General features: G+C 39.3%; 1 protein-coding gene across 1 annotated transcript in view; it reads left to right on the forward strand.

The window, feature by feature from the left end:
* CIP2A (cellular inhibitor of PP2A) overlaps nt 1-13,582 on the forward strand; it is a 47,266-nt gene extending 33,684 nt beyond the window's left edge. The window contains exons 17-21 of the mRNA XM_059687900.1: nt 4,688-4,884; nt 8,940-9,053; nt 9,272-9,354; nt 10,011-10,150; nt 11,231-13,582. Of these exons, the coding sequence (XP_059543883.1) occupies nt 4,688-4,884; nt 8,940-9,053; nt 9,272-9,354; nt 10,011-10,150; nt 11,231-11,401 (705 nt within the window). The 3' untranslated portion in view covers nt 11,402-13,582. The remainder of the gene's footprint in view (nt 1-4,687; nt 4,885-8,939; nt 9,054-9,271; nt 9,355-10,010; nt 10,151-11,230) is intronic.
* Nucleotides 13,583-27,406: the final 13,824 nt, after the last annotated feature.

Here is a 27,406-nt window from a genome sequence, read left to right on the forward strand (position 1 = left end):
ATTACCTATTCTGTACTTTATACACCTGTGACTATTTTTATAGCCGCCAATTTCTACTTAATTCCTTCAACTCCCCTCCCATATGGCAACCATCAGTTCTCTGTATTTTTGAATTTGCTTCTGTTTTGTTTATTTTGATTTTTCTATATCCTTTATGAGACCTAAATGTTGAGTTTTCTAAGCCCTTTGCCCTCCTTTTTTAATTTAGGTATAGTTGGCATACAATGTTATTTTAGTTTCAGGTATACAATACAGTGATTGAATATTTATAAACCTTATGATGTGATCACTACACTAAGTCTAGTAACCATCTGTCACCATGCAAAGTAACACAAATCAAAACCAGAATGAGATACATCAAAAAGTCAACAAATGACAAGTGTTATCAAGAACGTGGAAGAAAGGGAACACTCATGTACTGTTTGCGGGAGTGTAAATTGGTGCAGCCATTATTCAAAAACAGTTTGGAGCTCTGGCCGGTGTGGCTCATTTGGTTAGAGTATCATCCATACACCTAAAGGTTCTGGGTTTGATTGCCGGTCAGGGCACATACCTACGTTGCAGGTTCAATCCCTGATTGGGACACTGAATCAATGTCTCTCTCTCTCTTCTTTTCTCTCTCTCTAAAATCAATAAAAAACATATCTTCGGGTGAGGATAAACAAATATACAATATGGAAATTCTTCAAAAACCTGAAAATAGAACAACCATATGACCCAGCAATTCTATTGTTTGATATTTTCCTTTTCCCCTTTTTAGGTGTTCCATGGTTTCAACCTATACCAGAATGCCTATGCCCCCAAATGTATATGTAGTGTCCTTTTTCTTTTCTTTTTCTTTTTTAATATTTTATTGATTTTTTTACAGAGAGGAAAGGAAAGGATAGAGAGTTAGAAGCATCGATGAGAGAGAAACCTCAATCAGCTGCCTCCTGCACACCCCCTACTGGGGATGTGCCCACAACCAAGATACATGCCTTTGACCGGAATCGAACATGGGACCCTTCAGTCCGCAGGCTGACGCTCTATCCACTGAGCCAAACCTGTCAGGGCTAGTGTCCTTTTTCTTATGTACTAAATGTCTCCTTGTATTAGCCCCATTTAAATATGTATCAAATACTGCAAAGTCAGCATAACCAATACTCAAGTCATCACTCTCCCTTTTTAAAATGTGTTCTTTTGTTCTGACCAGGAGGCTCAGTCAGTTAAAGCATTGTCCTGTATACCAAAAATTTGTAGGTTTGATTCCCAGTTAGGGCACATTCCTGGTCAACGTGCTATGAGAGGTAATTGGTCGATGTTTCTCTCTGACATAGATATTTCTCTCTCTCTAAAAATGAATTTCTTATATATTCATTCCTCCAGTATTCTTACAGTTTTGCAAACAAGAAAAATGGAAATCACAATTTACCTTCTGGAATTATTCATTTACCACTTCCAGTTGATATTGCTTAAATATTACTTTTTTCTGTCTTTTGTCTGTGTTCTTCCCACTATTTGCCACGAACCTTTTCATTTTTCAAAGGAATCACAACAGAGTGTCTAATTAGGCTTCTTACCTTCAGTCTACTGCCCTCTTTTCAGCCATCTACTACTTATAGCAGAATTTATCTTCCTTTTATATTTGATTCTACCATCCATTCTTCCCCCACAGTGATCCCTGAGGGTATAATCTGATTCCATCACTCCTATGCTGAACATACTATAGTGCAAGCATGTCAAACTCAAAGGCTAACACAGGACAAATAAACAAGGTTTAAGTTTATGTGGTCCGCAAAACAAAAAGCTTCAATTTTCATAGAAACGTAGGTTTATTTCAATAGAGACATGCTGAATACAAAGGGCTAAAATAAATGAGTAATCGTTAACATAAAATAAGAGAACATTTTAATAAAAATTACATTTTTCTTGAACATTAACGTACTAGACACTGAATAACTGTACAAATTAGTAAGTGTAACGCAAATAAGCCTGTTTTTCTTGTTCTCTGAAAGCAAAGTATTTCCTGTTGCACACACCAAACAAGTCAGTATAATATTAATGACATGGCAATCAGCTGCTGAAATATTTGCAGCTAGTATTAGTGGAGAAAAATGGTGCACCTGCACATAAAGCACATAAGGGAAATGAATGCAACACTATTATAGTAATCAGTCTTTAGCGAATGTTGTTGTTCATTATTAATAATTATGTATAACAGGATAGTGTAAAAATCAAGTTATGAAATTTTTATTAAGATGTTTCTTTTTTTTTTTTTTATATTTTATTGAGTTTTTACAGAGAGGAAAGGAGAGAGATAGAGAGTTAGAAACATCGATGAGAGAGAAACATCGACCAGCCGCCTCCTGCACACTCCCCACTGGGGATGTGCCCGCAACCAAGGTACATGCCCTTGACCGGAATCGAACCTGGGACCTTTCAGTCCTCAGGCCGACGCTCTATCCACTGAGCCAAACCGGTTTCGGCAAGATGTTTCTTATGTACTATTATATTGGCTGGGCTGCAAAAATATTCCTTGTGGGCCGCGAGTTTGACATGCTTGCTTTAGTGGATTACCTTTGGCTCAGAGAGCATTTAAATCCCTTAGTTTGTCATGTTAGGATTCTAACCACTTCTCACTGCACACCTTGCATTTCTGTGCATTCTCTGCAGTCAGCCATATTAGATTACTTTGCTGTTTCTGGAGCTTGACAGTCTTAGGTTTCCCTGACCTTGCACTTGCTCTTCCATGTCTAGAACACCATTTCCTCTCTAACTCTTAGTAATCCTTTAGATTTTAGTTTAAATATCTCCATTTCCCAGGAAGCTATTCTGGTCTTCTTCCCACACATGTTTAGTGATCCTTCCTCTATACATCTCACACTATGTGAAAATTATATGACCTCATCACTACCCTTGATGTCAGAGACTTTTTCTGTATCAAATGGGCCTTAGCACAGTACTTGGCACTTAGTAGGTACTGAGGAAGTTTGGCATTGTGTTGTATATGTACATTGGCCAGATTTTTATGACCGGCCAGATTATTATGACCACCCCATCAATACAATGAAGTGAATTAATTATGCAAATAATAATAATAATAAAACCTTGAGAGTATTTGCTTAGGAAGTTTTCAATATTCATTATTTTTGGAAGTGTCAATGAAGTACTGATGGGGTGGTCATAATAATCTGGCCAGTCATAATAATCTGGCCACTCAGTGTATATGTAAACAATGAATACATTATGGGTGAGAACTTAGTGCAGTAATATGAAAATCTTAGTAGATAGAAATGGAATTTAGATAATCTAATATCACTTGTAATGAATTATAATAAAGTCTTTGATTTTTGAAAGAGGCATTAAAATCAGTGTCAAGTACCACACCTTTTAAATCTTTTTCAAGTAAAGGTATTCTAAAAAATATAAATAAATATAACCATATTTTTTATTACTTATCATGGATTTATTTTTCTTGACTGATGATGGTATATTGAGTTTTTTATAAATTCCAATAAAGAAAATTAGTGATATTAAAATCATTTTTTCTCTCTCTTCTCATAGCACATTCTTATATCCTGTCTGTTGCACGTGACTTGAATTTATTGGAAAATTTAGTGTTTTTCTTATTTTACTGAAAAGGTTTTTTGTAAAAATAACACTAAGTAATTGAGTATTACTGCTTTACAGACTCTGTCCTGAAAGACGAGAATGGCTTAGGTTTTTATTTGTCACTTCAAAATAAGTAGTATTTTTTTGGACCAAAGAAGGGGGAAAGTATATTTATTATTTTAGTTACTTTTCTGCTTCTTTGATGTTCTTTTTTCTTTAATTTTTTTTTGTCACAATTACCTTCACAATGAATCTATGTTGTGCCACTAATTATGCTAACTTAATTTTTAAATGTTTGCTTAAGCATCTGTAACATGGTTAAGATCATTTTCTCAATTCTTGCCCGAATTGCAAAAACTGAGCTGTGCAAACTTTGTGATTTAGTGTTGTCAACTAGCCCAGGAACTATATCCTTTTCATTGAGTACTATATATAGAGCTGCCTTCATCCTATATAAAAAAAGGGTAATATGCAAATTGATCGAACAGCAGAACAACCGGTCACTATGATGTGCACTGACTACCAGGGGGCAGACACTCACGGCAGGAGCTGCCCCCTGGTGGTCAGTGTGCTCCCACAGGGGGAGCGTCGCTCAGCCACAAGCCAGGCTGATGGCTGGCGAGCGCAGCGGCCCACCTCCGTGGCAGCGCTAAGGATGTCTGACTGCTGCTTAGGCTCACTCCCCGCAGGTAGTGGGTCTAAGCCACAGTCGTACACCCCTGAAGGCTCCCAGACTGTGAAAGGGCACAGGCCAGGCTGAGGGCTTCCTTGTCTGTCCCACATGACTTGAATTTATTGTGCCCCCCCCCCCCCCGAGTGCACAAATGTCTTGTACCAGGCCTCTAGTGTAATTATAATTGTGTTCATTTTCATGAATCTGGTCATACTGAGATTATTTTGTCAGAATTATCTATTAAATAAAAAACTATGGTTGTGTCAGATTTGTTAGAAGTAATTAAATAAAAAGTATATATGACTAATCTGTATATAATCCAATAGATGCTAGCCTATTAGATATTTGGTAAATATTTTAAATTGTAAAAACAGCATGTTTAAATAATGATAGTGGAAAAGTCTCTATTCCATTTTCTTGAAGGCACGGACACTTGCTGGTATGTTGAGAGAAGTTGAAAGAAAAAATGAAGAGCTTGGTGCATTGCTGAAGTCACAGCAGGCTGAATCAGAAAGAGCCCAGAGTGACATAGAGCATCTCTTTCAACATAATAGGAAGTTACAATCTGTGGCTGAAGAACATGAAATACTGACAAAATCCTACATGGAACTTCTTCAGAGGTAAATTTATAAATGTTTCTGTTTAAGATTAGAATCTATAATGAACACATAGCACTTCTTTCCTGTGGTCCTAAAATCTGATTATAAACATTTATATCCTATATAATAAAAGCCTAATATGCTAAGTGTCCGGTCGTCTGGTGACCGGTCAACTGTTCAACCAATCAAAGCATAATATGCTAATGATATGCTAAGGCCACTCAACCACTCATTATGATGTGCATTGACCACCAGGGGGCAGACAGTCGGCCAGTTGCTATGATGTGCACTGACCAACTGGGAGCAGATGCTCCAACCGGTAGGTTAGCTTGCTGCTGGAGTCCCGCCGATCGGGACCGAGCGATATGGGCCGGACATGCCCTGGAGCTCTCCTGTGGTCCCTCGCTGGCTCTGATTGTGCACCAGTGGGGTCCCTCGGCCTGGCCTGTGCCCTCTCACAATCCGGGACCCCTTGTGGGATGTCAGAGAGCCGGTTTCGGCCCGACCCTGCAAGCCACTTCCCTCAGGAGGGCGCCAAACGCAGGGCTTACTGGTGGAGAGTGCTGCTGTGACAGCTTGAGCCTCTCCCGATTGGGACTGATTGGGCGTGAGCCCAGGGCAGGTGCAGTGGGGCCGGGATGAGCAGGAGCGGCAGGTAGGAGCTGCAGGCAACGTTGGGCTGCGGGTTTTGGCCTGATCCTCACAGGCCATCCTAAGGGACCCCACCCATGCACGAATTCATGCACCAGGTCTTTAGTATTTTAATAATACCATGAGGTAAGTAGTTAGCAAGAAACTTAGTGAAATGAAATATTGCTTAATCATACTCGGTATTAAAGTTGGAAACAATACGGGTCTCTTTATTTCTTTCCAGTTGACTCTACTCCTTTTCATTTGTTCATCAGTCATTTGGGATGTTAGCACTGCAAGGACAAGTTTTGTCTATTTTGTTCTCTGAGAGATCCCTAGGGCCTAGAATAGAGCTTGGTACATAGTTAGACACTCTAAGTAATTGTTGAATGACCTAAGTTGTCACTATTTATATTATTTTTAACCATATAAATTGGTCATTTGTACAGTGCAAAAGTGGTTGAATATTAACACTTTTGTGTCATTCAGCCTAATAGAATGGAAATCTGGGTGTTCATGTTTAACTTATCTGTAAATTCTTATTCAGTATTTATCCTTGATGCCATTGAATACAATTCACTTATATGTTACTATATCTGTATAATACATTCTTAAAGGTGAGTTGCTGGGTTAAAGGGTATGTGTTTTTAAATTTTTGATATATTACCAAGTGTCCCTCCAAGAAGGCTATACCAATTTATACACCCACTAACAAACTATAAGATTAATTGTTTTTCCCTCCCTCCCTTGTAAAGCTTTTTTGTCTATTAGGCCAGTCTTAAATCTTTTGAATTATAAGGAAGACCAAGAGCACTATGTATTTTCTACTAAACAATACAAATAAAAACACTGATTAACTTGTTCCTTGTTTTACTATATATTTCAAGATTGGTTAAAATTTGAAAATTTTCTAGTGTTCTGTGCTGCTAATCTATACTAATAAAAGGGTAATATGCTAATTAGATTGGGAGACCTTCCGGACAAAGCCATGGTGGCGGGGCCGAGGCAGATGTGATCAGGTCAGGAGGGGAGGGCAGTTGGGGGTGAACAGGCCAGCGGGGGTCCAAGTTGGGGGCGAGCAGGCTGGCAGGGGGAGCAGTTGGGGGCAATCAGGCTGGCAGGCAGAGTGGTTAGGGGCAATCAGGCAGGCAGGCAGGTGAGTGATTAGAAGCCAGCGGTCCCGGATTGCAAGGGATCCCAGATTGGAGAGGGTACAGGCCGGGCTGAGGGACACCGCCCTCCCCCCCCCCCCCACCACCACCAATGCATGAATTTCATGCACCGGGCCACTAGTCTATAATAAAAGCATAATATGCTAATTAGATTGGACGTCCTTCTGGATGACCTTCCAGACGTAGCCGGTGCTGGTGAGGGAAGCCTGGGTTCCGGGTGCCTGCCGGCAGCCAGAGGAAAGCCCGGGTGCCTGCCAGCAGCCTGGGGAAGGAAGGCCTACTCTTGCACGAATTTCTTGCATCGGGCCTCTAGTAAAGAGATAAAGAAAATGGTTAACTTTGGTAAGGTCTATCAATAAAAATGAAGGGTGGGAATGTGTAACATCTGGAAAATGTGTGATGACATGGTGACTTCTAAACAAAATATTTTCCCCCAATGACAGCTTTTTCCAAAGTCTGATTTAGGCACTGATAAACTGAACTATTAGTGTTAAGTCAGGTATAAGAGAAAGTAAGCAATTGATCCATGAGAAATAGTGATTTCTAGGACTTGCTGATATTCCAAATAGTGATTGAGGAGCCAAGAGGTAAAACACCTGCCTTCAGGGTCCAGGTGAGTAATAAGTAAATAAATCTGGCTGAGGAAAACTCATATGTAATATTAGGGAATTAAAATTTAGATTTTTATAAATTATTTGTAGGACAGATAAAACACTTCTGCTGGCCAAATTTGGTGAGTGTGTCAGTCAGTTTGTTTATCTTAGTACTTAATAAAGTGAAAAGGACATTTTATGTTTAAGTTAGCCTGAAAGAAAAGACCAGTATTTATTTGAGATCACTGATTCAGACAGAAACCCAAATAGTGTTCGAATTAGGGAGTGAAGGAAAGGGGACTTTACAAGAAAGAGAAGGAAAATAATTACATAAATAGAAGGAAGGAATTTCTATAGGTGCAAATAAGCTAAATTATTGTTTAGCTATACATGGTGGTGCTAATTCTAAAGAATATCTTTAATTTATAGTTTGGTAGTCAGAATGTCTCCTTTCTTGTTAGCTTTGCAAACAGTTATTTGAAATACAGTGCTCGTTTGACCCAATCCTAACATTATTTTTCCCAGTTCAAATATTTCAAAGGTTTGAGGATCAAGACATGCCAGGCAATTCCTCTGGAATGGCTGCCCTAGCTCTATTAAAAATGGCTCCACTTATGTCAGCTTTTCACACTTAAGATAGTTAAGGTGTCAAAGTATCACTTCTCTCTGTGTTTACCTTGCAGGTAAAATAAGCAGGACTATTAGATGCAGAGCTTTATTTATTTTTAAACATCTCTGAATTTCTTTTTTTTAATATATTTTATTGATTTTCTACAGAGAGGAAGGGAGAGGGACAGAGAGTTAGAAACATCAATGAGAGAGAAACATTGATCAGCTGCCTCCTATACACCTCCCATTGGGGATGTGCCCGTAACCAAGGTACATGCCCTTGACCAGAATCGAACCTGGGACCTTTCAGTCTGCAGGCCGACGCTGTATTCACTGAGCCAAACCGGTTAGGGCAGTGATGCCAAACCTATGACACGCGTGTTAGAGGTGACACGCGAACTCATTTTTTTGGTTGATTTTTCTTTGTTAAATGGCATTTAAATATATAAAATAACTATCAAAGTATAAGTCTTTGTTTTACTATGGTTGCAAATATCAAAAAATTTCTGTATGTGACACAGCACCAGAGTTAAGTTAGGGTTTTTCAAAATGCTGACACGCCAAGCTCAAAAGGTTCGCCATCACTGGGTTAGGGCATAGATGCAGAGCTTTAGAGAGACAAGAGAAATTTAGAATCTTCAACTACTTTATTCATTAATTTGACATTTTTAATTAAACATGTAATATGCCCAACAGGCTAACAGTGATAGACTTTTACAGAAGTTGCTTCACTTTCTGGATATAAATATAAAGATAGCTGTATGTATCTTATAGGAAATTATGTAATGTAGTAACATCTATAAAATAAAGCTCTATATTTATAAATATGAGGTTAATGCCCCACACACTTCCATTTCACAGTAATTTTTACCACCTCGGTCAGCCAAAGCACATCTTTACTGTCTTTTACTAGAGTTAATCCAACTCTGTTTATGTCCTGCTTATTCATAAATGCCTCCTCTCACCTGTAGTGTATAGAATTTGGTTAGAAGAAAAAATAAACAACTGAGTTTCTTTTCTTTATTACATGTTTTCATCCATAAAAATATCACTCATCTCATTTTCTTTTCAGGAATGAAACTACTGAAAAGAAGAATAAAGAGTTGCAGATCACATGTGATTCTCTGAAGAAACAAATTGAGACAGTGAAAAAGCTGAATGAGTCACTCAAGCAACAAAATGAAAAGTAAAAATCTTTAGTTCTTCTAATTATTTTGTAATTTTCAAAAACATACACAACATTGTTTTTTGTAGATAAATTAATAGAATCTTAACTTGTTTTAGATATAAAACATGTATGGCAGAATTTAAGGGTAATTGCTATTAGGAATTTTAAACTACTTGAGAAAAGGAAATGATAGTGGTTCATTGATGATTTCTTCTATTTTTTTTTTATAACTTCAGAACTGTTGCCCAATTAATAGAAATAGAAGAACAGAGAAAAGAAGTACAGAACCAACTAGTAGACAGAGAATGTAAACTAGCAAGTAAGTAGCTTTTTATGTAACAAATTATATGTATGTTAACATTTTTTGATGGAAGATAAAACATGAGGGGTTTTTATTTTGGTTTTTCATTAGTTTCTACATCCCTCATTTTTCAAAATCTTAAATCACATCCGAAACAGCTCTCCTTTTATTTCCATAATATTTCTTGCAATTTAGTTAAATTGATTTTTAAAACTGGAAATTATAGGAAATAACAGCAGGTGGCAGTGCTTGGTAACTTTTAGTTACTAGTTTCTTAATGATATCTCTGAAGTGATCCACAAAAACAGTTTTATACTAACTCACTTGTCTTAGAGCACAAACATCATCTACCTATATAATTTTTCATAGTTTTCTCTCTCCTTTTCTCTTCTAACCCTTAAGCTCTGAGGATTGTCCTTCCCTCATTACTATATTATATTATCTTTAGAACAGAGGAAGAGGTAAAGACATGAAGATTTGGTATTTTTCTGTATAATACTGATACAGAGGAAGAGTTACTTGGTATTTTCTATTTGTCAAATACTGTAAAACTTTATTTCCAGCAAGGTATTTCCTTGTCTTTCTAGTTGCCTTTTTTTGTTGTTCTTATGACATAATAGCTATGAAAGCTTTTCAAGGTAAGTCAGTATAGCTGACTCTTTGTTTGTTTTAAGACTTGCAACAAAAGACAAAAGTACAAGAAGAAAAAATTAAAGTCTTACAAAAAGAAAGGGAAGATAAGGAAGAAACCATTGATATCCTTAGAAAAGAAGTAAGCAGATCAGAACATATAAGAAAAGAATTGAGCATTAAGGTAAGAATCTGTTAAGTTTTCCTTTGCACTAAAATGAAAAAGTCTTAATTTGTGAAAAGTGAATTTAGATAAATTAATATTCTTTTTCTTGAGTATAGTTTTGTTTTGAAGATAGTAGGATCTTAAAATGGCTTGACAATTGTTTATTATGAGAACTCTCTCACAATGTGAAAACGTGTATTTCCTAAAATAATCACACATTTGTTAAATATATACTGTTTGCCAGCACTTACTGCTGTTAAGCAGGCAAGGAATACAGAAAAGGGTTCCCAGTCCTTTACATCACATACGGTAGCTGTGTATAGGAACATAGCCACCTCTTTCTGCTTATAGAGATGGTAATAATAACAGTAGTTCACATTTGTTTAGAACATTATAATTTGCAAAGGACTCTGAAACATTTGTCTTAATCCTCCTCACTTTCACAAACATTAATATATGTTAATAATTACTTTCAACCTACGAATGAAACTGAGTCTTGGATTAAGTTATAGACTCAAGGACAGTCACATAGCTAATAGTAAACATATATTCTGAATTTAAGTCCATTGTGTTTCTCCATTATGATTGCTTAGTGTGGTAGCTATGAACAGTGCTTTCTGGTCCATCTATGACTAGGAAGATGAGAACAAACCAGCATTAAAAGACTGTTTGAACAACTAAGAGCATAAGTGACATAAGAGACATAAGCATAAGATCCCATGCTACATTTACAGATTTCCTGATTCTGCTTTAATGTGGTTATTTTAATAGTAATTCTAAATAGTAATATGTACTATTTTCTGCAAACTTTCAGTTGCTAGCATTGACTTAAAAAGACAAATTGAATGTGTCTTCCCAACTTATTTTGTATTGTTTAATGATTACTTACCTTAAAATAACCATATAATTTAGTTGACTAAAATATGTATGTGTATATATATATATATATATATATATATATATATATATATATATATATAATGTGTCAATTGAAATGGTTGTTTTAAAAATGAAAAATAAGAATATCTTAAAATATCTGTGAAGAGAAAAATGCAAAATTGTTTTTCTTTCTCTCCCTCCCACCTCCCAATTTCTTAGGCTTCCTCACTAGAGGTTCAGAAGTCCCAATTAGAAGGTCGTTTGGAAGAGAAAGAGTCACAAGTAAAACTTCAGCAAGAGGAGTTGAACAAACACTCTCATATGATAGCAATGATCCACAGTTTAAGTGGTGGAAAAATAAATCCAGAAACTGTGAATCTCAGTTTATAGACATTATGTATTTATCTCCTGGTGGACATGGGGTGGAGGAGATAATTTCTGACTCCACCAAAAAAATAGCACATTATTAGCTAATTATTAATTTAGTAAAGAAACTGAACTGATACATGGTTTTATTTGGTCTTAAAGTTTTACTTCCTGTTTTTTACTTTTATTGCGTAGTTTTCTTTGATTCCTAAATTAGAATATTATTCTTAACCTCCATTATTGTCTTTTCTAAGATTTTTCTCCTTTTGTTGCTTCCCACTCTCTTCTCCTTGTTTGATTTAGTCTTATTTGTGATTATGTAGATTTTAAAAATCAAACTTGCTTGATATAACAATCCTAAAGATTAATAAATTGAAAATGTGTTTAGTAAAAAGAGAAAAGGCATGATGCAGCCAGAGAACTCTTTCTCTAAAGTAACACAAGAGAAAATATCAGTGAATTTAATATAATTTTATTACTACATTTAAAGTGCACAGATAGCCTTAGCTGGTTTGGTTCAGTGGATGGAGCATCAGCATGCAGGTTCGATTTCAGTCAAGAGTACATGTTTGAGTTGTGGGCTTGATCCCCAGTAGAGGGCATGCAGGGGGCAGCCGATCAATGATTCTCATCATTGATGTTTCTATCTCTCCCTCTTCTTTACTACCTGAAATCAATAAAACATATATCTTTAAAAATTAAAAAATAAAGTGCACTAAGATATATGGTATAAGTTCTAAATTTAAAAAAAAATTCAATGAATATAAAAGGAATAATGTATAAAAATTAGAAAGTAGCTGATGTATAAAAATGACTGTCATTTGTCACATATAAAACTAATACTTTGCAGAATTATTTATGAAATAGCTTTAGTCTTACTCTTTAAAATGTTGTATGTTGGCCCACCCATCTCATTTCAATCCATTATGAATTTAAGATTTATGTTGTATAACTTGGATTCTATTCTTGCTACATATTCAGAAATTTATTTGTTGTTAGTTCTGATGTGAATTTTAAAGCGTAAGTTAAATATTCTTCATGTTTCTCTTTAACACAAGGGAATTTTTCAGTACTCTTCATTTGAATCAAATGTTATAAATAGTGTTTAAGAAGAGACTTTATATCAATATTTTGGTTGAATTTATTGCTACATTCATAGCTATTAATTTTACTTGCTTTTTTCACTATGTCTATTTAACTTAGGTAAACTTAATTTACTTTTCTATTTTTTTATTTTTCAATTATAGTATATCTGAATTTATGTTTAGAAATTAAACATTTTTGTAATTTGTTAATTATATTAAACCAGTATCCCGGTGATGGATTCGTGCACATTGAAAAAGGAAATTAATTAGAAGAAATATTTTAATATCACTATTCGTGTCTTGCTAATGAAAAGAAAATAGGATTCTACCGAGTCTCCTATCTACCTACTCCAGGACTTCTGTGAGGATCAAATGAGATGAGGCATGGGAAAACACTTCACAAACATTTGGTTAAACTGTAAAATGTTTGCACCTGGCTATAAAGCAAGTTAGGTTCCTGGGCTGAAAAAACTCCAAGGATGCTAGTTGCTAGGGTGAGGAAGCCAGGCGTTGCTATGTCACGTCATTACCTAGCACCCACAGCCACCATTTCTGGGCTAGGGTGGGCTATGGGCTGCATTTTGCGCCATGGGGTCTTGGCAGTGTTGGCTGCAATTTGGTGGGGTCTCACTCAGGGTGGTGGCGGGGCCTGTGTCCCACTTGGGGGAAGCCAAGTGTTGGTTTGGCTGCATCAGGTCTGTGGTGCTGTTTATTTTTAAATGGCCTGTCGCTAGGAAGAAGAAGGCAGGCGTTGCTACGTGACGTCATTACCCAGTGCCCACAGTGACCGTTTCCAGGATGGGCTAGTCTGTGGGCTGCATTTTGCACCATGGGGTCTTGGCAGCATTGGTTGCAATTTGTTGGGGTGTCACTCCAGGGTGGTGGCAGTGCCTGGGTTCCACCTAGGGGAAGCCAAGTGTTACTTGTTGGTGCCAGGTTCACAGTGCCATTTATTTGTAAATGGCCAGTGCGCGTCACAGCAGCTCCTGCATTGAGTGTCTGCCCCCTGGTGGACAGTGCATGTCATAGCTACTGGTCGGATGGATACTTAGCCTTTTATATCTATACTAGAGGCCTGTTGCACGAAAAGATTTGTGCAATAGGCCTTCCCTTCCCCTGGCTGCCGGCACTGGTTTTCCTCCGGCACCCGGGACCAAGGCCTTCGCTCCAGCCAGAGCCGCCTTCAAGCCTTTGCTGCCCCGCCCAGCCACCCCGGGTCGGGTTGCACACGGGACATCCGAGCCCCGGGTCGCAGATAGCAGGCCCAGATGGCGGCAGGGAAGGCGGGATGGCGCTGTCCTGCCCTGCCTGCAGTATGCAAATTAGCCGCCATATTTGTTGGCGGTTAATTTGCATATCACGCTGCTTAGCCAGTGGGAGGTGTAGCATAGGTACGGTCAATTACCATATTTGTCTATTATTAGATAGGACTAGAAGCCTGGCGCACAAAAATTTGTGCACTCGGGGGGGTGGGGGTTATCCCTCAGCCCGGCCTGTGCCCTCTCGCAGTCTGGGACCCCTCAGGGAATGACCACCTGCTGGCTTAGGCCCACTCCCCGGGGGATTGGGCCTAAGCTGGCAATCAGACATCCCTCTGGCAGTCCAGGAGCCCTCAGGGGATGTCCACTTGCCAGCAGGGAGCAGGCCTAAGCTGCAGTTGGACATCACTAGTGCTGCTGAGGAGGCAGGAGAGGCTCCCACCACCACTGCTGTACTGGTAGCCGTCAGCCTGGCTTGTGGCTGAGCAGAGCTCCCCCTGTGGGAGCGCACTGACCACCAGGGGGCAGCTCCTGCATTGACTGTCTGCCCCTGGTGGTCAGTGTGTATCATAGTAACCAGTCATTCCCAGTCTTTCTGCTGTTAGGGTCAGTTTGCATATTACCCTTTTATTATATAGGATAGAGGCCTGGTGCATGGCTGGAGGCCGGCTCGTTTGCCCTGAAGGGTGTCCTGGATCAGAGTGGGGGTCCCGCTGGGGTGCCTGGCCAGCCTGGGTGAGGGGCTGATGGCTGTTTGCAGGCTGGTCAACCCCTCCGCAGTGGGGACCCTCACCCCATGGAGGTTTGGCCAACCTGGATGAGGGGCTGATGGCTGTTTTCAGGCTGGCCACACCCCCTTTAGGGTGGGGGGGTCCCAGTTGGGTTGCCTGGCCAGTCTGGGTGAGGAACTGAGGGCCATTTTTAGGCTGGCCAAGCCCCCTGGCGACGGAAGCTGCCAGCCTCTCCTTTTATTCTTTTCTTTTTTTATTCTGGGATTTATTTACCTTCTACGATTGAAATTTTGTTGCCTTCAGTGGAGCTCAGAGCCGGCTGCGGCAGGCGGGAAGCTTGGCTTCCTCCATCACTGGAGTAACCAAGCCTGCTTGCTCCAGCTCTGTGACTGCCAGCCGCCATCTTGGTTGGGTTAATTTGCATATAGCCACTCTGATTGGCTGGTGGGTGTGGCTTAAGGTGTAGTGAAGGTACAGTCAATTTGCATGTTTGTATTTTTTTAGATTAGATCTATCTATATCTATATATCTATACATATACATATATATACATACATATATATATATATATATATATATATATATCCACACACACACATACATATACATACATAGACACACTAGAGGCCCAGTGCACGAAATTTGTGCACGGGGGGCGGGGTGTCCCTCAGTGTGGCCTGTGCCCTCTCACAGTCTGGGAGCCCTGGGGGGATGTCCAACTAACAGCTTAGTGGGCCTAAGCCGTCAGTCGGACATCCCTAGCATTGCCATGGAGGCGGGAGAGGCTCCCACCACTGCTGCTGTGCTTGCCAGCTGTGAGCCTGGCTTCTGGCTGAGCGGCTCTCCCCCTGTGGGAGCACACTAACCAGCAGAGGGCAGCTCCTGCCTTTAGGTGTCTGCCCCCTGGTGGTCAGTGCATAGCATAATGACCGGTCATTCCAGTCATTTACATATTAGCCTTTTATTATATAGGATACACTGTAGATGAGGCCCCTTCGAACCATAAGAAATGCAAAAAATTCACTGTTAACTCATTCTGGAATTGTCCCCACTTAAAATCAAATTGCCCCCCTCCCCCCCACCCCCCCCCCCCCCCGTGGGGCATGTGCTGCACCTTGGGAACCACTGTGCTTGACACTTTTCCTCTCTGAGCTTCATTTCTGCATACGCATATACCATGGGAATTGTAATCTCCGCCTACCTCACTGGGTTGTCATGCGGAGGTTCTCAGCTAATAAACCTGGAAATGTTTCATCAAGTAAGTGATGTCTAAACGGGAAGGGATTGTTATTTTTAAGCCCACAGGTACCCTCGCAGGTAGCAGGTGCTGATTAGGGGAGGAGGGCATGATTGTTTCCTGGACTGTAGCTATGGAAGCTTTGCAGAGGGTCTACAGGCCTCGGAGGGGCGGGCTCTGGCCAGCAGCCCTGTAGCGGTGGTCGTCCCTGGAGGCGCTGGCTTGGGGTAGGGGGGAGTGCTAGGGGGACGCTAGGGGTGTGGCAAGTCTGAAGGGGGAGTAACTCAAACCTCCCCACTTCGCACCATTCTTTAAATTGTACATGGCCTTTTCGCAGCTGTATGTGGTCAGGGCGGGGCTCCAATCTGGAGCAGGGCAGGGGCTGGGCCAGGGTGGGGCCAGGCGGGCTAGGAGGGTGGGTTTAGCCGAACCCCGGCAAGGTTCAGTGCACTTCTGCTGCGAAGACAGTGCCTCCAGGGACGACTGCTGTCGGGGAGGGGGTGTTGGGGGGATGAGTCTGACCCCGAGGGGCCGCTCAGGCCTGCCTTCACCCGGGTCTGGAGTTGTAGGGAGGAGAGGCGTGCCTGGCCCCAGCAGAGGGGGCCCAGCAGCGGCAGGCAATGGGCTTCGGGTGCCTCGGGGCGCTGATGGGTTGTCGCAGGCGTGCTATTGTTGTGGGTGCCCCTGGTGGGGGTCACAAGGGAAGAGATTGGGAGTCAGAGATACGGGCTGCAGCTACCCCTGAGGCTGGGTCTTCTCCTGTCTGGTCAGCCTCCCCGTCCCCCTGGGGGTGCAGGGGCTGGGGTAGGTTGTCCATGCAGGGGGATTGGAAGAGCTCCCCGTGGCCGCTTCCTCTTCCTTCTTTGCAGTCTGGGCTCCTGTCAGGCACTCTCCTCAGACCCCCGGGAACTTGGCTCCGGCCACCCTGCCCCTCCATGGCTCCCTGCAGCCCCTGCCCCACTCTGCTCTCCCCGCCGCCTGCCTGTCAGGAGGCTGCCAGGATGCCCTGCTGTGGGGCCACCAGGGAGTATGCGCTAAGCCTTAGCTAAGCCCCTGGCTCGCCGAGGGCCCCGGGGGAGCGCCGGCAGGCCCCCCTCTTTGCTCTTCGCTTGCCACACCGGCCTTCGCTCGCTGCTCCTTCCAGGGGCCAGCCGGCTTCACTCCGTTGCTTGGCGCCTACATATGCAAATTAACCGCCATCTTTGTTGGCAGTTAATTTGCATATCACCCTGATTAGCCAATGGGAAGCGTAGCAAAGGTATGGTCAATTACCCTTTTTGTCTTTTATTAGACAGGATATGGCTAATAAGCTAAGTGTCTGTCCGACTGGTAGATATGGGCGCTGGGTAATGATGTCACGTAGCAATGCCTAGCTTCCTCTCCCTAGAGACTAGCCTCCTTGGAGTTTCTTCAGCCCAGGAACACAGCTTGCTTTATAGCCAGGTGCAAACATTTTACACTTTAACCAAATGTCTGTGAAGCATTTTCCCATGCTTCATCTCATTTGATCCTCACCGAAGTCCTGGAGTAGGTAGATAGGAGACTCGGTGGAATCCTATTTTCTTTTCATTCACTGGGAAACGGAGATTTAGAAGGAAAATGAAGATTTAGAAAGCTTAGAAACTGGACCCAACTAAAGAGAAGTAAGAAATGGTGGACCTTGAAAATGACTTCAGGTTTTCTCACTGTGCAAAATATAAGTCAAACACTGCTGCAGTTAAATATTTTACCCTCTGTTCTCCCTGAGTGATCTACAATAACAATCTGCTTCATTTTGATATTTACTGCTGTGTTGCTGACAATTACCTGAAATAGGAGTTGGGGTGCTTCACTGGGCTGGAAAAAGTTTAGCTAAATCAGAAAGCAGGTCTAATTAAGCAAGTATATTCTATATATCTATGACTTACACCTGCACAATACATATAAAGCTCTCGCTGGTGCCAGTCGCACATAGGTGTTTCGAACTACTATTGTTGATCGTGAATTTGGTTGACACTTCTTTATAGAGAAAGGGTGAATAGCGATATTAAAAATATTTCTTCTGATTAATTTCCTTTCAATGTGCATGAATCCATGCACTGGGCCACTAGTATATAGATAATATCAAACTATAATGGTTTTTTAATATAGTTGTACGCATTTGTTCAGTTATGCAAATTTTTAAAAAGAGCATTGTGCAAAGTAGCAATTTAAAATTGCTACTTGTTTAGGAGTACATTCTATTTGTGCAACTGCATGCATTTTCAATTTAATATGAAAAATATCTAAATGGATACATATGACTGAAGAACAAAAGGCTCTGTAAAATAAAAAACAAAAAGTTTTATAAAATAGCCGTAACCGGTTTGGCTCAGTGGATAGAGCATCGGCCTGCAGACTGAAGGGTCCCAGGTTCGATTCTGGTGAAGGGCATGTACCTTGGTTAGGGGCACATCCCACTAGGGGGCGTGCAGGAGGCAGCCGATTGATGTTTCTAACTATCCCTTTCCCTTCCTCTCTGTAAAAAAAATCAATAAAATATATTTTAACAAAAAAGTTTTATAAAATAAATAAACAAAGAAAAAGCTCTAAGGAAAACCAAACTAGCTTTATAATTTAGACACTGAGCCTCGCCCAGTGCTGCCCAGCAGAACTCTTTGTGATGATGGGAATGTTCTACTACACTACTTAGAACAGTGATGGTGAACCTATGGCACGCGTGTCAGAGGTGACACACAAACTCATTTTTTTTTGGTTGATTTTTCTTTGTTAAATGGCATTTAAATATATAAAATAAATATCAAAAATATAAATCTTTGTTTTACTATGGTTGCAAATATCAAAAAATTTCTATATGTTACATGGCACCAGAGTTAAGTTAGGGTTTTTCAAAATGCTGACACGCCGAGCTCAAAAGGTTCGCCATCACTGACTTAGAATCATAGCCTTTAGACACATGTGACTATTTAGCACTTAAAATGTTGCTAATGTCACCTAAGAATTGAATTTTTGATATTAATGAATTTTCTTTAATTTTTATTGCCATCCTACTAGACAGTGCAAATCTAGTCCATCCATGCAAGTATGCATTTATTTAAACCACTCAATTTGCCTGTTCTTGAAGACCTACATAAATAGAGCCTCCCATATATTTTTAGCAGGCTTTTATTAATACAACAATTTTAAGCTGTTATTCCTAATCTCGTCTGTCGGAAGAGGAAAAGTGTACTTCAGTTTTAAAGGTGAGTACTTATCATCATCCTTGTTCACTTTTCCTGTTTTTCCTCGTCTTTCTGTCTCTTGTTGCATCTTTTACATTGTTCCTATTTTTTTTCTTAACTTTAGTAAGTTGGCTACTTTTTTTATTTTTGTCTTTTGGTTCTGTATTTCCCAGATTTAAAACACAAAACACCCAAAGTGTATGCATGTATTTTTTTCTTTAAATTTTTTTTCATTTTAAGCAAGTTTGAGCCACTATCACGGAGGTTGGCAAATGATTTATCTGTGTGTGTGTGTGTGTGTGTGTGTGTGTGTGTGTACCCATTTCCTAATGGAGAAAACAAAACTAAGTAAATGCACCATTATTAGAATTGTTCAAAGCTCTGAAATTTTGCTGTGAAGAATTTTTATTCAAGTGTACATTAACACGGTTCCTTTTACGATTTATATTTGCTGCTTGAAAAAATGTAAAATATAGACTTGTCAGGTTTGTAACTTAATTCCTTTTTAGGAATCTGAAAACATTTTCTGTATAGGGCCAGGTAGTAAATATTTTAGGCTTTGTGAAACACACTATTGCACCAACTGCTCAGCACTCCCACTTGTAGCATGAAAGCAGTTATAGACACTACCTACAAAAATGGGCATGGCTGCCTTGGCTTGTGTGGCTCAATTGGTTGAGTGTCGTCTTGTGCACCAAAAAGTCAAAAGTTCAGTTCTCAGGGCACATGCCCAGGTTGCAGGCTTGATCCAAGGCAGCCTATCGATGTCTCTCTTTCTCTCTCTCCTCCCTCTCCCTCAACCTTCCTGTCTCTAAAATCAATGAAAATATATTTTAAAATAAATAAATGGACATGGCTGTCCAGTATCATAGCCTTCTAAAAAAAACTTTCTTTTTACAAAAATAGTTGGAGCTTTGCTTTTGGATGTTATATCTCACTGATTGATTGACCCTTTTGTCATTAACAAGTTTGTCTATTTACCTTTGGTATCTTTGGCTTGAGGTCTATTTTATTTGATATTAATATAGCCACTCTGGCCTTTTAATATTTTCTCTTGGCCTGGGATTTCTTTTTCTAGCAATTTACTTTAAACCTGTCTTTTTTGTTTTTAATTTTTTAAATTGATTTTTAGGGAGATGGAGAGAGAGAGAAACATCAGTGATGTGAGAGAATCATTGATTGGCTGCCTCCTTCATGTCCCCTACTGGGGATCGAGCCACAACCCTGGTGCTCTTGACTGGAATCGAACCCGGGACCCTTCAGTCCTCAGGCTGATGCTCTATCCCAGCGGTTCTCAATCTGTGGGTCGGGACCCCTGAAAATACATCCTGCATATCAGATATTTACATTATGATTCATAACAGTAGCAAAATTACAGTTATGAAGTAGCAATGAAAATAATTTTATGGTTGGGGATCACCACAACATGAGGAACTGTATTAAAGGGTCGCGGCAATCAGCTAGGGCTAACCTGTGTCTTTATGTATAAATTCCATGAATTTGTAGACAAGTTAGGTCTTGCTTTTACATCTGTTTTGACAACGATCATTAACTTTCATAGTCCACTTGGTGTTAATATTGTACTACTTAATATGAAATGTAGATACCTTGCAATTATGTCAATCCATTTATCCTCTCTTCATCTTTTATCCTATAATTGACTCATATATCTGTATACATTACTCACCCCCAAACCAATGTTATAATTTTTGCTTTAAACAAGTATATGGAAACACATTGGTTTGCAACATCATAATGTAGTTATCTGTTTACCTGCAATAATACATGCAAAGTAGTATCTTCAGTGTAACATTACTATTTTTCCCCTTGGAAATAATAAGTAACTTGGGAGATATTGCAAATAACTTGTTTGTTTCAACTTTCACCTAATTTTAGCATCCGTTGATAATTCTTGCTTGAATCAATTATTACTCTAAAGTTGCCAAATGATTATTTTGTTTTACTTTTTAATGGGAGAAAATTGAATATTTTAGTAATATTATGATATACTTTGAATAGCCATCTAAATTGCATCATTTAGTATGTCATTGATAAAATTAAAATATAGTACTTACAGTTTTATGATTATAATAGAGTATGCACATTTTATATGTACATATTCCTAAGCCAAAATTTTGAGATTTGCTTTCTGTAGCTTAAGAAAATAAATAGGTATGTTAAGCATATTGAATATTTCTTCATACCACAGGCCTCTTTAGATATTGTTTTCCTTTTCAAACTTTCTAATTGGAGAATTGTTTATTTAGATCATAAATTCTATTTGTTTTGGTCACTTCCCTTGGTTCTCTCAATGATCACCAATAAATATTAAATGCCTATTGCCCATAATGATGTCTTTTTAAGCAAGAAATTAATTGTATATTTTTAGCATTCACTGAGCTTACATTCAAGATATGTTTTAAAATATTTTAAACAAAATGAATAAATAAAAAATATAGCCTTTACCTTTAAAAGGGAAGTTATTTATTTAATTTTTATAATGTGAGTAATGAGCCTGATGAGTATTTGAAATTGTCTGCCTCTGTAATCCATAGATTGAAAGGAAACATAAATATTTTTTTAAATCATGGGTTCTTTTGAATCTGCAAATCACCTGGAACCCTTTCACAATATTACTTTGTTCAGCCTGTTTTTTTAATAAATGCTTGTGTTCATCTAACATTTCAAAAATACCCTAGAGAAAACTTAGCACATAAATGAGATGCCATACTTCTACTGAACCCAGTTTTTTGTTTGTTTTTTTGCACATTGACCTACAGTATAGCCCTTCATAGTGGTCATTAATGTGAGAAGTATCTTAATTCCCAACTAAATGTACTTGTTTAGTTATCTAATACCCTAAGGACCCAGTGTTTATATGCTCTTTGTATCTCAAAAAAAGGTAGATAATCCTAGGATACACAGCAAAGGGCTTTTTATGTAAGATCCAGCCAGTGCTACAGGGGGAGTGACATTTTCAAAGTCAGTAAAGTAGGTTGGATTACAGTTTCATCATGTTATTAAAAACTAATTTTCCACTAAGTAGCTGAGCATTTGGCAGCGATATAATAGTGAACATGATTCTGTCTCTCCACTACATTATAGGCACTGTTATTCCAATAGTTATATTTCATTTCACTTATCTCAAAGAGCCAAAAGGTACAATGTATTAGAGTAGCCTTATTGTTTTTTAGCTTCAAATAAAAAGGCTTACGATTACTAGGAAAAGACAATACTGTTCATGTTCAATTAGGCAGTGTTTTTATTTATCCACAAATAAAGATTGGTATCGATTACTACCAATTGATCTGTATAAAACCCACAATTAATTAGAGCATGTTAAAACTGAAAGGATCCTTAAAGAGCAGTGACCCAGGCCCCCCTTATGTTTCAAAAAGATATTTAAACTTTATATTACATTTTCAGGAAAAGAGGCCACATGATTTCACAAAGACTGGTATGTGATTTAAAAAAATATATGCTTTATAGGCAATTTCACTTCTAGGGATTTATCTTAAGAAAATACAGATTACCCTGGCTAGTTACTTCAGTGATTCGAGCATCAGCCTGTGGATCTAAGGGTGGCAGGTTTGATTCCTGATCAAGGGCATTTACCTCTGTTGTAGGTCTGGCCCTGGTCAGGGCATGTGCGGGAGACATCCAGTCAATGTGTCTTTCTCGCATCATTGTTTCTCTCCTCCCCTCCTTCCTCCCTTTCACTCTCTAAAAAAAAAAATCAATGGAAGAAATATCCTCGGGTGAGGATTAAAAGAAAAAAAATACAAATATGTAGTAAGAAATAGTAACAGTAATACTCATTACAACACTTTACTGTGGCACAAATTTAGAAACAATTTATATATACGTTGAGAAGATTGGTTAATTAGGGTAAAGTACAGTCATTTAATAGAATAACATACAGCCTTTTTGAAAAGATATTGAACTATCTAAGTACATAAGAAAATTCCTGGTGTGTTAAGTGGAAAAGGCAGGAAACCAAACTATTTGTAAGCAATGATTCATATATCTGCTTTTTAAAAAATAGGTATGTATAAATATGTATGTACACACAATAAATGGTAAACAGTATTTTAACAAAAGAAACATCCAAACCTATAGAGAATTTTTATATGAATTTATTTCAGCCAAACTGAGAATTGCTGGGAAGCTAGATCTCAAATGCTCCAGAGAATGGCAGTGTTGCAGTTTTTTTCATGCATGTGAAATTAAGTAAGAAATGTAAGGAAGATTATAGGAAGGTGGGAGAAAGCAAGGCAGGGATTGGATTATAGGATAGGTGAGGTTATGTGCTCTCTTGAGGATTGTTATTCTTCTGACAGGTCGGAAAAAGAGGCATTTCAAAAGTGTATTAACCTAGATGCACAAAAAGAACAGACAGGGCTTGCCTAAGGCAAAGATACACTTTTACTACAGTTTTATGCCTGGGACATGACTACCTACCATGTTAGGAATTTATGATTAGATTGCCCTCTGAGGTTACTTTCTGTAGAACCCCAATTTTGTCCATGCCTCTGAACAATGAAATTATGTTTGATTTTGTTGTTTACTTGCATTCTAAATTTTTAAAATAAAAGTTATTTTAAGTTTTTAAAACCATGTTTTAAAACATAAGTTTCTTAACCATGTCTAGCTTTAGTAATTTCTGGCTCTAACTCAATTGTCTGCAAAATGAAGATAATACATATTGTTATATATTTTTAAAATACAAATAAAGCTCTTGTTTTTAGCAGTTTCTCAGTTTCTCTTTTACAAGAGGAACGGAATTTATTCCTTTGTCCCTGCGGCCAGTTGTGGAAAGTAAATTGACATAAAGATTCTGCATTTTCAAGAGTAGTGTGAGGTGGTGAGGTTAGTACTAGAGGTTATCTTCAGTTCTAATCTTCAACATGTTCCTGTCTAGATACCTAGGGTAACAGCTTTTTTGACCAGCTAGTCTAGGTTGCACTTTTACTTAATTTATTTCTGCTAAGTAGCTGTTCTAAGAGTGTTAAGTAAACATTTTTTTTTCTCTTTCAAAGAAGCATCTTTCATACTTTAAATCTGTCTGTTCTTGGATGGCATAGCCTTTTCCAAATGATGAATGTGCCTACAAAATTTATTATAAAGTGTTATTTCTTTTAATTTTCTGGAAGAGATTATGAGGAAAAAATCACAGTTGAGAAAAGTTTGCTAAATTTTAAAGCAAAAATATATGTCTAAGACTAAAGAGGGAATAGCAAGGAGGATAGATAAATTGGTGGAGCCTAGGTGATTTTTAGGGCGCTGAAACTACTTTGTATGATATTGTAATGGTAGATACATGACATTCATTTTTTCAAAATCCTGGAGCTCAAAGAATGAATATATCCTATTATATTTCTAACACTTTGGACAGATATATGGACACTAACAGCAAACAAGCTTTAAAGAACACATGGCTGCTTAAGCCACAAATTTGTAAGAAACCCTTTAAGAGAATAAGCAAGGTCACCCGGAACCTGAGTTGCATTTCATGCACATACCCTTGAGATTAGAGCCAGCTGTGGGCAAACTACGGCCCGCGGGCCGGATCCAGCCCGTTTGAAATGAATAAAACTAAAAAAAAAAAGACCGTACCCTTTTATGTAATGATGTTTACTTTGAATTTATATTAGTTCACACAAACACTCCATCCATGCTTTTGTTCCGGCCCTCAGGTCCAGTTTAAGAACCCATTGTGGCCCTCGAGTCAAAAAGTTTGCCCACCCCTGGATTAGACTAGTTGAATCCATGACTCAAATTGCTGCTACCTTTGAGCTACTAATCTGAATAAGAGACTCGGTATTGATGTGGATTGATCCAAGTAGTAAAATGTCTCATTTACTGTGGTGTTTGTGTGGGAATTGGACTTCTGGTTATTTGGCTAATATTTCCCGGGGCTTTGTTTCTTTGTACAGTTAATTCAGTGACAATTACATATTAATTAAATGTATTTACATCTCTTGGATCTGTTCCATTCTGTGGGCAATCATATTACCTTAATTTTAACAAGGTAATATTATGAGTGAGATTCTTTATTTGGGGAAAGGAACGAGGGTAAGGTATAGATTATATATAAACTGATGCAAAATCCAAAATTTAAGAAAAGCATGGACTTCCACTTTTCACTCCAACATGAGCTTGGAGTTGCTTCTCCCACCCTCACAAAAAAAAGGCTAACAAAACCAAAAATTCAGTGACGTCTCTTAGCTCCATCAGAGAATTGAATTCACAGGACTAACCACCGCCTTGAAAACTGTAGAGACAGATGATTCAGAGAATATAGATCGACTTACCTCAAGCACAAGCATGCTGGGAACACTTCAATAAATGGTAACTTTGATGAATTGCTAGAGGCTCTTTTATTGTGTGAATTAGTTGGAGAATTTAGACTCCTGGAGGTCCTCATATTTTCACACTTTCCTGAGTTGTTCTGGATTTCCTATCTGGTTCTGATTGAAGATCAGAGAAACCCCTCGTGTTTGGCCTGGGATAGAGAGAGAGAAACCCTTTTGAAATAAGCCCAGGGAATTCTCCATAACACAGGAAAAAACTCTGGAGACCATTATCTCATGAACCTAGCTACCAAATTCTTCAATAAAAATTAGCAAATTGAATCCAACAATGCGTAAAAATTATAAATCACAACCATGTGTGATGTAAACTGTCACATCCATACAATGGGATATTGTTTAGCAATGAAAGTAAATGAGCTATCAAGTCATGAAAAGAAATGGAAGAAACTTAAATGCATGTTGCTAACGGAAAGAAGCAAGTCTGGAAAACTTGCATACTGAATGATTTTATTTATATGACATTCTTGAAAAGTCAAAACAGAAGCAACTGGTTGCCTTTGGTGGGGAGGGAATAGCAAGGAGGACAGATAAATCAGTGGAGCCTAGGTGACTTTTAGGGCCGTGAAACACTTTTATGATATTATAATGGTTGGGTACATGACATTCATTTGTCAAAAATCCATGGAACTCAAAAGAATGAACCTTGATGTAAATCGTGAACTCTGGTTACTATATCAGCATTGGTACGTTAATTGTAATAAATATACCACACAAATGAAGGTGTGAATGATAGAGGTTAGGGTGGATATATGGAACTCTATCTACTTATTTTCTAAATCTAAAACTATGGTAAAAAAAAGTGTATTAAATTTTTAAATATGAAAAATAGTACATGGTGATAATTATTCCCTTTTACCCCTCTCTCTTAGCCATCTAGTTTCCCTCCACAGAATCATCGATGTGTTACTGGTTTATGTAGCCTTAAAGAGATGTGCATTACACACAGATGTATGTGCATGTGTGTTCTTGGTGTGTTGCTACAGAAGTAAAATCATTCTATACATATTGTTCTAAATCTTTCCTCTCCCACCAGACAATATCTAGGAACATATTCCAGGATAGTAGTATACATAGAACTTCTGGAACACTTTGGGCTATTTCCTATTTCACTGATAGATACACCATTGTTTATTCAACTCATTAATGACATTTTCATCTTTTGCTGTAATGAAGACTGCAGTTGTCCTTATGCAGATGTCATTGGAGTAGAATTACTTTGTCCAAATACATGCATTTTAAAATATCCCACCAGCAATGTTTGTTTCCGCATATCCTCATCATCTAATCTAATAAAAGAGAAACATGAAATTGACCGCACCTCCGCAACACCCCAAGCCATGCCCACCAGCCAATCAGAGTGACTATAGGCAAATTAACCCAACCAAGATGGTGGCCGGCGGCCGGCATCAACGTAGCTGGAGCAAGCAGGAGGCTTGGTTGCCCCGGCGATGGAGGAAGCCAAGCTTCCCGCCTGCCCTGGCTGGCTGTGGCCTCTGCTCAAAGCAACAAAGTTTCAATTATAGAAGCTAAATAAATCCCAGATACCTACTTCCAGCCAGCCCCCACTGGGAGTTTGGGTAGCTGAGGGCCGTGGCCCGCCTACAAACAGCCATCAGCCCCTCACCCAGGATGGCCACACCCTCATGGGTTGAGGGTCCCCACTGGGGGGCTTGGCCAGCCTACAAACAGCCATCAGCCCCTCACCCAGACTGGCCAGGCACCCCAGCAGGACCCCCCACCCTGAAGGGGGTGTGGCCAGCCTGAAAACAGCCATCAGCCCCTCACCCAGGCTGGCCAGGCACCCCAGCGGGACCCCCACCCTGATCTGGGAAACCCTTCAGGGCAAACCAGCCGGCCCCCACCCATGCACCAGGCCTCTACCCTATATAATAAAAGAGTAATATGCAAATTGACCCTGACAGCAGAAAGACTGGGAATGACTGGTCACTATGATACACACTGTCCACCAGGGGGCAGACGTTCAATGCAGGAGCTGCCCCTTGTGGTCAGTGCACTCCCACAGGGGGAGCTCTGCTCAGCCACACGCCAGGCTGATGGCTGCCAGTACAGCGATGGTGGTGCGTGGCTCTCCTGCCTCCTCAGCAGCACTAAGGATGTCCAACTGCAGCTTAGGCCTGCTCCC

This window comes from Myotis daubentonii, chromosome 3 (assembly GCF_963259705.1).
Source record: "Myotis daubentonii chromosome 3, mMyoDau2.1, whole genome shotgun sequence".
Lineage (NCBI taxonomy): Eukaryota > Metazoa > Chordata > Mammalia > Chiroptera > Vespertilionidae > Myotis > Myotis daubentonii.